We start from the raw sequence: 13,899 nt of genomic DNA on the forward strand, positions 1-13,899 counted from the left end.
CGCACCTAGAACCCAGTATTTAGATGCCAAACAATGTTGAATCAGAGGCAATGTTAAGTTTATAATTACGAATTATATTTCGTTTTTTATTAGTACATTAGACTGGTACCCTGCCTTTCCTCTCCTTTTACGTCTAAACTTGTAGGAGCGCAAGTGCTCAAAGACAGGCAAACCAGTGTGACTCCTGCACATGAAATATTGTTATATTCTTTAATAAAAATATCATTCAAGTACTTTTGAATCCCTATCATATTGTTGTAACTATTTTATTCTGAATTTAACTGACCCTATGAATAATTATATTTATAGAAAATCCAAATCTCGCACATCGCGTTTCCTCAGTGAGAGTTTACAAACATGGCGGCTGCTACGGAACGTTCGAGTGTCATGGAAGTCGACGATGGTGAAGGCGATGTGTTAAAAGCATATCATGAAGATTTCAAGGAGATCGAAGAAATTCGGTCACTTATCGATGGGTTGAAGGATGTTTATGAAGACCTTCGGAGATTAGAAATGTCATGTGAACGATTCACTAGTGAGTTGTCAACAGGGTTTAGTAAACTTTGCTCGGTTTATGAGTCATTTTCTACATATAGACTTGATGCATATCTTTCAAACTGTACAAACTGTAACTTTTTGCAATGCTTAATTTGGTTGACAGTCATACGCGCTGGACAAAACCTGAATTGTCACTTAGTATCCTTAAGTAAATTCATTTTTATTAACTCGTGCAAAATGAGCTGTCAAAGTCCATCTCATCCTAAGACTGGGTCATGACTCATACACTCGGGGTAGGACTATAACAAAATCAAATTTGCCACATTTCAGTTATAATATGTCGTAATTAATGCAGTTGTAGGGACAGTCATATATCTTTACTTTGTCACCACAGTGTTTTCTATGGAGTGTATAACACATTTAGAGTGAGACCAAATGCACCATATACCCAATTGCAAAATTTGCTCTGACTGCCAGTGTCAGCTCCGGTTTATTGAGCTCTCTTGGTATTGAGCTGGGTTCAAAATGTTTGGTTTGCAATTGTTATTCTGGAACACTTGGCTGAAAACTGTTCGGATACTTCTATGATATGATCTAATCCTGCACGCAGACTTTGCCTGAAGTTGTATCTTACTCAAACAACTAAAAGTCAAAAGGAATATGTGCAGAGTCAGAAAAAATGCAAATATTCGCTGTCACCATAGGGTATTATTGTTAGTGTCATTAAAAAATATATTATGTGACTTACCACAGATCCAGGTAGTCCTGTGGGTATGTTGGTCCTATTGGGATGCACCCAACCCAAGAAGTTACCCATCCCAACTAAAGGGATTTCCTTTATCATGTTATCACTATCTAACATCTTGTAACTGTTCCAGTTTAAGTTGCATCCCTGAGCATGATAATGTAATACCACTTTATTTATTTTATAATACTGTTATTGTGATGTTGCTTTTGTTTACCTAAAGCATACTGGCCACAACCAGTTACTGAAGATTTTAATGCTATTTCTGAAATATTCTATATATTATATTTACAACCAATGATTTTTCATTTTTTTAAACTATGAGCAAATGTTTTTTATTTCTGTCCAGCTTAAAAGTTTGTGTTGATATCTTTAATAATGGGATTTGAGGGCATAAAAACATTGGAAATAGGACTTTCCTGTTGACTAACTGTGCAAATAAATACCATTTTCTTAAATGCATGTATAGATAACTCAATCATTATCTTTACTCAAAGAAACATATGACAGAAGGAATGTGTGCATGGCCAGAACAAATGTAGAAAGAAATGTGAACCTTAAAGTCATGCAGTGTAACCATGGAGTTTCATTGTTTTGTCATTGAACAATATATCATGTGACTTACCATATCATGTGACCAGGTACCTGGGTTCTACTCAGTACCCAAAGGGAACGGTGGGGTAGCCAAGTGGTTAATGCGTTCACTCGTCATGTTGAAGACCGGGTTCGATTCCCCACATGGGTACAATGTGTGAAGCCCATTTCTGGTGTTCCCCGCCGTTATATTGCTGGAATATTGCTAAAAGTGGAGTTAAAAACTCACTCACTCAGTACCCAAAGTTCAGGGTACCTGAATTTACTGTCCCATGACTATTATGCAGTTACATGCTCACTTTAACATGGAGTTGGCGCAGTAACAGGTCCTTAGCGATAACTGGTTAGTAGTCAGTACAGATAATATATTGTGTTTTATCAATATAAGCCAAACAACTCTCTCTGTCTTGTGTGTTAATCAATTCTATTTTAAGCACTCTTTTTTCAGTTATCATCGATTCCTACCAAGAACAACCTCATCTGATTGATCCCCATCTAGGTAAACATAAGTTTGTTGCACGTTAATCTGATTGGTAAACCAGGTCAATAAGACAAGGTTTTTTCACATCATTACTGTAAATCATGAAATTAATGCGAGCATTGTATTAATGCGAAATATGCGTCTGTACTCTACTCGCATTATTATTATGACGCGTTTCAGTCTGACCATGTCTACTTTTGAGAACTTAATAATAGACAGAAAACGTAAATCTCTTGTCATCTTTATTGTCTTCAGGTTAGCAATCATCATAACAATACAGAATATAACAACAATTCAGACATCTCTCATAAAATTAATTGACAAATGAGCACTAATGTCCGTGACACTAATTGATATCCAATGAACTTCATTCATTGGCAAATTTTATAACAATAGCGGAGGTGTTGACACTACACATATACTACACACCAATACAGGTCACTTCCTCATTACAGGTATCTCAAGTCAATTATCACTGGTTAGTAGTTGATGTGATTACTACTTAAGTGTAAATGATAAAGTATCCACGGTAACCTACAAGCACAATTTTATTCACTGTTCACATTAATACTGGGTACTGTTTGGCAAACATTTATTGCACTGACTTAGTTTAGCCATTAACATTTTACATTTGATATGAAATATAATCATGTATTTTCAATGGATATAAGCAGAGTGTCAGAATTCCATCATGACATAAACAATCAATTTGGATTAACTAAACACCAGCGAAACTGAGTTGAATATCAACCTTAAAAAATGTAAAGGTGTTACATAGGACATTCCAAAAGATGTACAGTACAAATCACAAAGTGATCACCCAATCACCTAGTTAATATATGTCATTATGTTCATCGTTTCCAGAGTCCCTGCTGCTGCAGCTGTTGAACCAGGCCAGGAACCCTGACACCCCAGTCCCTGTTGTCCACCTGGCCTTCAAGTATATCTATCTCATTACTAAGGTACAACAATCCCTAGGTTCCATTGTTGTTGGGGAATCATGCTTCAGTTTCCTACCTACCAGTGATTAGTACATGTAGTGTTTCCAAACATAGGAATACATCCTCTGGCAATCTCCTTAGGAAGAGATTGAAACTAAAAGGTGTAACCACAATAGTGAGTCACTGCTTAGCACTTGGTTTAAGAATGTTTTGTACAATTTTTCAGTACAGTTTTTACAGCGTGTCAGGAAGAAATCTAAAATTGAATCAGGTCTTCGACGCTGATGAAAACTGATTATGGGTATCGTGCCGACAAAGCGAGAACTATGATCAGGGTAATCTGAGCTAATCTGTGCATAGTGAATCTTAGATGACTGGCCCACCCATGCCTACTGTAACATCAAAGGCTTCCTCATTGTAGTTGTTTATGTTGTAATATGCTCCATATATAGTTATTTCAGGCCTTACTTTGACAAACGGACGTTTTGGTTATGATCCAATTCAGTCCATAGAGTTGTGTCCCTTGACTCTATCAGCTGCTGATTTTCTTCAATGTGAGCACTGTTTTGTCCACCCCCCAAAGTGAAAAGCATCAAGTTGTGATTTCCTCCCATATTAACATTATTATGCTTTTATCTGACTGAAATATTTACAAAATGTCATTGATCCCAATGAAGTCACTCAACACTTCAACAAATGTAGGATAGAATTTTCAACCTGTATGTGTTGTGGATGCTAGGTTAAATTATGACTTGTGTTTCAGATGCGAGGATATAAGATTGTTGTCCGCCTCCTGCCTCATGAAGTTGCGGATGTTGAACCGGTGTTGGCGCTTATAAAACAACAAGACCCCTATGACTTTAAGGTGGGGAATGTATATTGAAAGAAATATAATCTGCATTCATGTCCAAAAGACCTGTGTTGCATGCACTTCATTGCAAATTTGTCTTAATATAAACATGCATGTTGTGTTTGATATAATTGGGTAGATATTCAGCCTGTGGAAATGAAGAGTAATGCAACAGTAAATCTAGAAGCTCATGTAAGCCATATTAACCAATTTCAGTTGTGTTTTACCCAAACCAGCCTATCTTTTGAAAACCGGATTGTCTGCATGTACACTTATGACAAAATTATTGCTTTTAAGAACTGTTGATGAGCTTTGGTGTATGTTGTACATATGGAAGTTGTTCAAATGTGAACTGATCAGAATCCTTAGAGTACTCTTTTAATCTGCTTTAATTTCCATGTCTTTCTTGTCATCATGTATTATGTTCATGTTGGCCTTGTGACTTACAGTACTGGGAATCTCGGTACATCCTGCTGTTGTGGCTGTCAATGGTGTGTATGATTCCCTTTGACATGGTCCGTCTTGATGGCAGTTTGGGAACTGAAGGCGGAGAGAAAAAGAAACCAGTCATGGATCGAATCATTGAAGTGGGCAAGGTTGGTCTTCAGTGATGTCTTTCTGTTGTTTATCGTGTTACCATGACAACCTATTTCAAGGTTAGCTTAGTGTAATATTGCTGGATTGTAGGTACCACTATTCCATAACCTTATTACAGGAACCACTGTGTAATGAGTAATGTTAGTTTGGTGTTTCCTCATCTTTGAAGGTCCGAGTGACGTCATTTATTCACTTGTGCACAAAATGATCTGGTACAGTTTCCATCTACCTGATGGTGGAGTGGTAGTCCTCAAGCAAATGTTTGGGCAGTTGGGTAGCCAAGTGGCATTCCTGTAACCTGTGTTAGATTTGAACCATGCGGAAGTCAGTCTTGTGTAGGATTGTCTCCCCTTGACCATACCCTCCCTAACCAATGGTTACATCTTGTTTTCAATTTCAATTGCATGGATCCTGTTACAGACGTACCTGAGTGTCAGCGGCAAGAGTCGCGATGCAGCAGCATTCCTCATATCTCGCTTCATGACCCGACCAGATGTGGTCAAGCAGAAACTACCCGAGTTTCTGGACTGGTGTGTTCAGATTCTCCACACAGCTGATCGTAAGTGAAACGAAAAGCAGGTTTCATGTCTCACTGAAAGCAGATACCTTTGTAGATTATGTTAGGTGCATAATATTTGATTTAAATATTAAAAAATTGCCCGACAAATTTTCAAGAAGAAAAGTAATTATTTCAACTCTCTTGAAGTTTTACACCAAAGAATATCAAATTGATCAAAAACAATTTGATTTATTAACCTAGAAGACTCCTGCATTCCTAGTACTGTCCATTTCTGAGAGAACAATTAATTAGTTAAGTGATTGTATCATGTTTCAGGTAATACAATGATGGGCACGAACCAACTGTCCGGTGTGTTGATGACAATGGCGCTGCTCTTCAAACAGAGCAAAAAGAGAGGATCTGCTTCAATATGGTAGGTAGTGGTGAAATACATGTGTTGATAGTAGCATTTTCAAACTACGTATTCATTTACAATTCATCAAATCCTTAACAGAGAAAAGTTTCATTCTTAGTTCTTTGAGGTAAGAGATATCGCAGATAGTGGATGTTCCATAAAACTGCAGCAGATTTGACCTAAGGCTAATTGTCCCCCGCCGCAACGCGGAATGGAGGACTATGTATTCAGCGGTGTCCGTCCGTACGTCCCGATTCTTGTTAACGAGATATCTCATGAACTGTTGTACCCAATGTCTTCAAATTTGGTGACGGCCTACATTGGGGGATTACGCAGACACCAGTCGACCTTATTTTCAAGGTCACCACAACACTTTGACCACTTTTCAAACTCTTGTTAATGCGATATCTCATGAACTGTTGTTTACCCAGACACCAGTTGATTTGGGTGACCTTGACCTTATCTTCAAGGTTACCACGACACTTTGACCGCTTTTCTAACTCTTGTACATTAGGGGATTACGCAGACACCAGTATATTTGGGTGAGCTTGACCTTATCTTCAAGGTGACCACGACACTTTGACCACTTTTCTAACTCTTGTTAACGGGATATCTCATGAACTGTTGAACCCAGTGTCTTCAAATTTGGTGACATCCTACAGTGGGGGATTACCCAGACACCAGTTGATTTGGGCGACCTTCGCCTTATCTTCAAGGTCACCACAACACTTTGACCGCTTTTCAAACTTATTTAAACGCGATGTCTCATAAACATTGCACCCAATGTTTTCAATTATGTTGACAGCCTACATTGGGTGATTATGCAGACACCAGTCATTTCAGGTATCTTGTATGTGAACAAAAAATAAAAAGTAGTAAATATAGATATTCCATTCTTTAGCGGCGGAGGACATTGCCATATCAGTGGCAAACACTTGTTTTAAATACATTCCAGCTCCATCTGTGTTGACGAATGTCAGAGATAGTAACATGATGGAGAGTGGCAACACCATCCTGCGGAAACTAACTGTCAAGCTCATACAGAGACTCGGGCTTACCTTCCTCAAGAACAGAGTCGCTGCCTGGAGGTAGGCCTACATGTCCATCACTTGGCTGATTATCAGACGGCAACTGAAGTAATTGGGTATTCAGTGAAACCTGTCTAAATCGGCACCTCACAGGACCGAAATAAAATGCCGGTTTAGTCAGGGTGCCGGATTATACAGGGTGCCAGATTAGACAGTGATGATAATTTTCCAACATCGCTGCCATTTACACTTGTCAATCTCTTTATCTCTGTAATCTAGCGTGCCGAGAGGATTGTATTGGATTAATGGACCTTGATTGGACTCCTCATACCCATGCCGGCTTAGAGCTTTTGATTCACTGTGCAATCACTACTTCCTGATTATCTAGCGTGCCAAGTGGATTAATTAGTGCATTGGATTATGGGTCCTTGATTGGACTGCTCATACCCATGCCGGTTTAGACATTGTTAATTACAGTTAAAATTACTTGTTGGGACCGGAAAGTTGTGCTGGAATATGGAATAGATAGGTGCCGGATTAGACAATGTTTTAATGATCATAATATTGTAAAATGGCGGAACCAAAATTTCATGCTGGTTTTGACAGTGTGCCGGATTAGACAGGTGCCAGTGTTGGCAGGTTTCAGTGTACTTTTTACTTGGGAAAACTTTAACATTTTCAACCCTTTGGGGATTTTAGGTTAGCATTGTTAGAAATAGTCAACAGCAATCTATAGCTGATGAGACTTAACTGATTAATTTCCATGCCTGGTGACTGGGTTGAATTAGGAGATAAACATCATGTGTTGGCCAATTTCCGGGTGTTATTGAGTATTTGAAACACGGGAATTCATTTGGAACCGACAGCGTTAAGTTCAAATGAGGTTTCAAATGAAATATTCACGTGCTTAAAATACTCAATAACACCCGGAAATTGGCCAACACATGATGTTTAGTGACATTGTAAACACAAAAGTAAACCAACAGGCCCACATGGGTTTTACTGTTTGTACTCATTGACATCCAGTATGGGTACAGCGGTGTATTGTCATCAGCCGGCCTTTCAGCTGGTTCCCATGGTAGTATCTGGAACTGCTCATTTGGGATGTCATTCCGACTTTACTTCGCAAAACTGCTGACAAATCAACAATACAATTGTGTGCGATATTTGTTCGTGTCAATACGCAGTGAAAAGTCTTGCAATTTCCGGGAATCAAATACCATTCGATCATGTTTTTCAACCAATCAGATTAAAGAACACAGTGACTTTTGGTTTACAATGCATCTTATCCAGATGGTGAAGTAGGTTGCTCATTACATCAATCACTGGATCATCAGATCCAGACTCAATCGTTTACAGATCAGTATCTTATAACATGAGTATTGCTGAGTGTCGCATCAGATACTAAACATATACATGAAGGTAGGAATATTGGAGGTTTCAGATGCATTTAGAAATCCAGTTTAGACCCCACATTTACTGTCCAGCAAGCACAATTTATAAGCACTAAGTTTGTTATATTCATGAATATTTACATGAAGTTTATTATGACTGTTGAATGTCATTAATTTTAGTTGGACCTGTTTATGTTTATAATTTGTAATGTATGGATTGCTGGATGGTGCTTTATTTCATGGATGTGTTTCAGATATAAGAGAGGCAGCAGATCTCTGACCGAGAACTTGAAACAGACAAAACAAAACGATATAACTGAGAACCAAATTGATGAAGATGATGACGATGATATTGATGTCCCTGAAGAAATTGAAGATGTTATAGGTAGTCTTCATTTGTTAATAATCTTTGTTCTCATATCTGTATGTAAACTTGTATTTGCTAGACTCATTATTAAAAAAATTGACAAAATTGACAATTCTAAATCATTCTAAAATGCCACTCAAAGAAGTCAGACTCATTATTACCTTTTTACAGTTTTGTGTATCAGTGGGCTGAGTTCGGATGTCTCTGAAAATGTTGATTTGATGTTGTAAATAATTTGTCTCCAGAGATTGGCAAATACAAAGAATATGTATTTCCTTCACTAAATGAGGAACAAATTCATCCTTAAAACATGAAAAAAAACTGTCCTGTACAGCTGTACATCGTCAGTGAGTGAGTGAGTGAGTTTGGTTTTACGCTGCTTTTAGCAATATTCCAGCAATATCACGGCGGGGGACACCAGAGATGGGCTTAACACATTGTACCCATGTGGGGAATCGAACCCGGGTCTTCGGCGTGAAGAGCAAACACCTTAACCACTAGGCTACCCCACTGCCCCGTACATGGTCAGTGTTGTGTTGATGTTTCAGAGCAACTGTTGGGAGGCCTGAGGGACAAGGACACAATCGTGAGGTGGTCAGCAGCTAAAGGGTAGGCAGGTCCAGTAGATGAATGTGTGTGAGTGAGTTTTACACTCTTTTAGCAATATTCCAGCAATATCACGGCGGGGACACCAGAAATGGGCTTCACACATTGTGCCCATGTGGGGAACCAAACCCAGGTCTTCGGCATGACGAGCGAACGCCTTAATCACAAGGCTACCCCACCGCCCAGTAACTGAATGTAACACTTGAAGTAATCTCTGGAACTGACTGATAAAGAAATCTTCTAATACATTTAGGGGCGGTGGGGTAACCTAGTGGTTAAAGCGTTCACTTGTCACACTGACGACCCAGGTTAGATTCTCCAGGTGGTTGAAGCGTGTGAAGCCATTTCTGGTGTCCCTGCCGTGATATTGCTGGAATATTGCTAAAAGCGGCAAAACCCAACTCACTCACTCTAGTACATTTAAAAGATCTTGTTTTTTACGTATATGAATGACATTTCCATTGTGGAATTATGTGGTAATTGTGTAAATAGTCATCATATACTGCTGAAAAGAAGTTAAGGGTCATCCTTCAATTTTCCATTACTGTAGATAATCTGTCATTAAGACAGCACACAAACTAGTTGAGTGGTATGATTCTTGCCACATTGTTGATTTGAAAAAGACCAGTGAGTTTAGAGAACCATGCTGAATATTACGCCATTTTCATTGCAGCCTAATGTGACATGATCTTTCACTTCCCCATGGTCCATTAAACCGTTCAGAATTTGTAACCCCTGATAAAATGTCATGCAAATCGGTTTGTATATTTCCAGTATTGGCGAGTGACGGGCGCTTACCGAAGGAGCTTGCTGATGAGGTGGTGGGGTCAGTGTTGGAGCTGTTTAGTCTGCAGGAAACAGATGGAGCCTGGCATGGAGGTAGGGCAGCTATGGAGAACCAGCATGCTTGGGGAATGATTAGGCTCAGAGTTGAATCTATTTGTGAAACTGAATTGTTGTGAATGATAAAAAATATTTGTTGCAACATGTATATTCTTTTTTCAGAAGAAGTCCTCTTTGGGGTACATATAAGCATTAAAATGTCCATTTTAAATATCTACGACAGTTGTAACAATATTTTAATAAAAAAAATTACAAAACAAAAAATGTTTTTTGTTATGTGAGACCACCCCTATAGGGCCCCACAGGGCCCCCTACAGCCAAGAGCAGGTAACTCTGGCTGCTTACCTCGTACCTCATACCTCACTCACGGAACGGTCCTGCATGGTCCTTCGAAGCCACAATCTTCGCCATACCTAGAGAAATGAGTGAGAAAGAGTCGAATACTGTATGTATGGTTCCTATTTTTTCACACTTTTTCTGACTATTTTCAGTCATGATTTGTTGTAACTTTGCCGGCGTTCTCGCTGTTTCCAGCCATATGGCAGGCAAGATGGCTGTCTGTGTGGTCAATTTCTCCCTTCTACAGGTTCTGGTAGCCGTTGTAGTAGGGTTGTAATGTCTTATATTTCATTATATATGCTCAGCTTGCCTAAATTCTTTCTTTTCAGCGAATTTATGGTAAGTTACTGTCGAGTAATTTTGTAACATGCTCATTTCGTATCACTCGCAATTTTGCTCTGTACTATAGATGTGCACACGTAGACTTTGCCGTTGTTGCTTTATGCTTGTATTTTAATGGCTTTAGCAGTTAAATATCGCCCATACGTCATATTTTTCTGTGTTGTGTGCATATTCCATGTTGTTTGAAACAGTCCTTGCTATTAGTCATAGTTCGGTCCTGTTTTCTTGCAGCAGTTCAAGGGTTGTGTTACCTGTAGTGCGACTTTGCCGTTGCGGGATCACCACCTCGTCTGTTTACGATGTCTCGCAGAGGAATCACACTATGAAGAACTATCAAGTCTCGCCATGCTGATATGATGTTTTACACGTTGTTACTGGGGGGTGGGGGGGTTTGGCAGACATTTGGGCGCAGGAGCCTCCCTCCAAAAAGCTAAGAAAATGAAGAGTTCATCTTCTAATGCTGCGTCTGTATCTAGCGATATGGCGCCCAAATAGGCAAAGGGTGCGGGTTCTACTGACAGCCCTCCACCTGATGTTCCCTCTATGTCTCAGGCACCTACACCTCCCAATGTCCCTGTTGCTGCACCTTTAACATTTGAACTAATTTCAGATCTCTTTCAGCAACAAATGTCGTCTGTTCACTCCCCAATCCGGACGCGATGTCCGGTCCAGGTGCTGGGGTGTGTTCAGCTACTGCGGCGGGCGGTATTTCCAACCTTGGCTTAGGCTCTGGTAGGGGAATTTCTGCCGTTGGTGTGCCTGCTACGAGTACCAACTCGGTTGCAGGCCACCCCTCCACTACTGTATCCACTCCTGGTCCGAGCCTCGGCTCTGGGTCTGGTCTGTTGGTTGGTGCCGGTACCACAGGTTCTGTCCCGGTGGTATCCAGTGCCGCTACGCATTTGGCTCCACCGCTTGCGCCAGCTCCGCCGGGGCCATTCAGTGTCCTTCCAACCCATTCTGCCTTTGGGGAATCCCACCTTGTCGGGCTCTTCCTCATCGTCTCGCCACGAGTCTCGGGTCTTGGGTCTTGGGTTGGTCGTGCCGGGCACCTCGGTCTCTGCTTGAGCCTCTGTCTCTTTCCTTAACGCCCTCATCCGACCCTTCGGAGCTCTCTCTAGACACACAGACCTCTCTACTGGAGGATCGGGACGAGGAGGCTATGGAGGAGGATGAGGGTTGGGGAGGGACGAGTGAACCATCAGTTTCGCTCAGTTCGTCCCTGAGACAGGTACGTGATCGGATTGCTTCAGTCCTGCCTCAGGTGGTCGTCAGTTCTGGCTTTCGCTACCACTCGGGTGGCAGACACAAAGTTGCGTATTTTACCTTCAGTTCAAACTGAAGTGGTCAATCCCCCTCCTCAGTGGTACCAGGTCCAGGATCGATTTACCTGAACTGGATCGTCGGTATCTTATGGGTGAGGCCAGTCTCTATAACCCCCCAGTGGCCGACAATTGTGTCTATGCGTCAGTCGCCCTGAGTGGGTCTTCGGGGAGCTCTCTTGCTTCTGCTAAGCAAGGCCCAGGCCCAGGCTGTCACAATTCACTCAGCGTACATCTGTTTTACAGAGGCAGCTGGTGGATGTGGGTGGGGTAGCGGAAGATTCGTCTTCCTCTACATTGGCTAAGCAATTAACGGAAGTCCAGTCCCATCTGGCACGCGACTCCATTCGGTCGTCGGCGTGTCAAATGATGTCGGCTGTCATGGGACTCCGTCGGCTTTGGCTATCTGTTGCGTGGTACTCCCCCGCCACGCAACAAGCACTACTAGCATTGCCATACCGGATGGGTTCCATCCAGTTTCCCCGGTCCTTGCCTCCGCTTATCTTTCTGCCCTGGCGAAGGAAACTGTCAAGTGGTCTCAACCCATGCAGTCGTGGATCGTCAAGGTAAAGGCAAGGGCAAGGCTGTGGCGCCCCAGCAGCTTTTTCCGAGGAAGGGGAAGTCGGGCCCGGCTTCCCAATCGTAATTCCTTCAGAGCCCTTGTTGGACCCAGATCAAGCAGTCAGAGTACTGCCGACGTCTGGGATTCATTGTCTCATGCCCGATATCCCTGTGGGTGGCTGACTATCCCTCTTACTGTCGGAATGGGAGAACGTCACCTCCAATCCCTGGGTCCTGTCCAAACTCAGGGATGGCCACATGCCACAGTGGAAGCAAGACCCGCCCCTTTTCTTACCGTCCAAGATCGCAGGCGCCTTTCACATAACGGCACCTATTGAGCTACCAGCTTTCACTTAGCCTCCATCATCCAGTACCTCTCTTAGATGTCCGTAAGACTTTCAAGGCTTATATCAAACAAACGGCTGCTATCAGGAAGGTGGTGGTAAGGCTGGTCTTCTGGCGAACAAGCAGACCATTTCTAGGTGGCTTGTCTCTGCCATATGTATGAGCTATACTCACAAAGGGTTAACCATTCCTGAAGGGTTAAAAGCTCATTCGGTTAGGGCAGTGGCCACATCAAAGGCATATGCCGCGGCCCTGCCCATTGAGGAGATCAGCTCAGCGGCTATTTGGAGGTGACTGAGCACGGTCATCCGTCATTACCAGCTGGACGAACACTCGAGGGAGCTGCTCGGTTTGGCCAGACGGTTCTTTATTGGTGGTGGTAATTTTATTGGTGGCAGTTTTTTACATGTTTTATTGGGCATAGCGTTGTTTTACACATTCCTTTCCATTTTAATGGCTGGGGTGGGACTTAAGTCCGTCATTACGAATTCGCCAATAACATATAAGCTAGGCTCCTTCTACCCTATCCTTGCCACGCCCCTGCCTGATTGACATCAGCAGTCACGTGACTAGGTAAGTGTGTTTTCTCACTCTCGGCTTCGGCTGTGACTTTGATTAAACATGGGTACATGTTAGCCAGACAGAATGCCACTCCCGACTCACAATCTTTGGGAGTCTGTAGGGGGCCCTGTGGGGCCCTATATAAGTTTTTTGTTTTGTAAAATATTTTATTGAAATATTGTTACTACTATCGTAGGTATTTAAAATGGACATTTTAATGCTTATGTGTACCCCAAAGAGGACTTTCTTCAAAGAATTCATAACCTGTACTGGTTTGTATAAGTTTCTTAGCAAGTTTTTGTCGTGTGTGACAAGTCATATGCTGAAATGCTGTGAAAAATATGTGCCGATTACAAATAACTCTCATGGAAATATTTATGTTTGTTCCATATTTACTGCATTTATTTACTGCATCAAAGGGTCATCCAATTTGGTCAGGTGTAGTATTAATTATGTCTTAAGACCCCTGTTCAATGTTTTTGGAGAATTTGATGGCGCTTTGATCCTCAAATCAGCACTATCTCTGTTTTTCTAAATGAGTAGTTGATTGAGGTTTCATGTTCAGTTGAAC

At 41.5% G+C, this 13,899-nt stretch overlaps 1 protein-coding gene across 1 annotated transcript in view; it reads left to right on the forward strand.

Annotated features, from left to right (window-relative positions):
• Positions 1-355: 355 nt before the first annotated feature.
• Positions 356-13,899, forward strand: part of LOC124263808 (tubulin-specific chaperone D-like) — a 96,439-nt gene continuing 82,895 nt past the window's right edge. The window contains 12 exon segments of the mRNA XM_046698537.1: positions 356-535; positions 2,286-2,336; positions 3,183-3,280; positions 4,023-4,124; positions 4,559-4,705; positions 5,127-5,265; positions 5,542-5,606; positions 5,608-5,638; positions 6,576-6,708; positions 8,297-8,427; positions 8,958-9,026; positions 9,790-9,894. Of these exon segments, the coding sequence (XP_046554493.1) occupies positions 358-535; positions 2,286-2,336; positions 3,183-3,280; positions 4,023-4,124; positions 4,559-4,705; positions 5,127-5,265; positions 5,542-5,606; positions 5,608-5,638; positions 6,576-6,708; positions 8,297-8,427; positions 8,958-9,026; positions 9,790-9,894 (1,249 nt within the window). The 5' untranslated portion in view covers positions 356-357.

The sequence above is a fragment of the Haliotis rubra genome, unplaced genomic scaffold (genome assembly GCF_003918875.1).
Source record: "Haliotis rubra isolate DU_JTF1 unplaced genomic scaffold, ASM391887v1 Scf9, whole genome shotgun sequence".
In the NCBI taxonomy this organism is placed as follows: Eukaryota; Metazoa; Mollusca; class Gastropoda; order Lepetellida; family Haliotidae; genus Haliotis; species Haliotis rubra.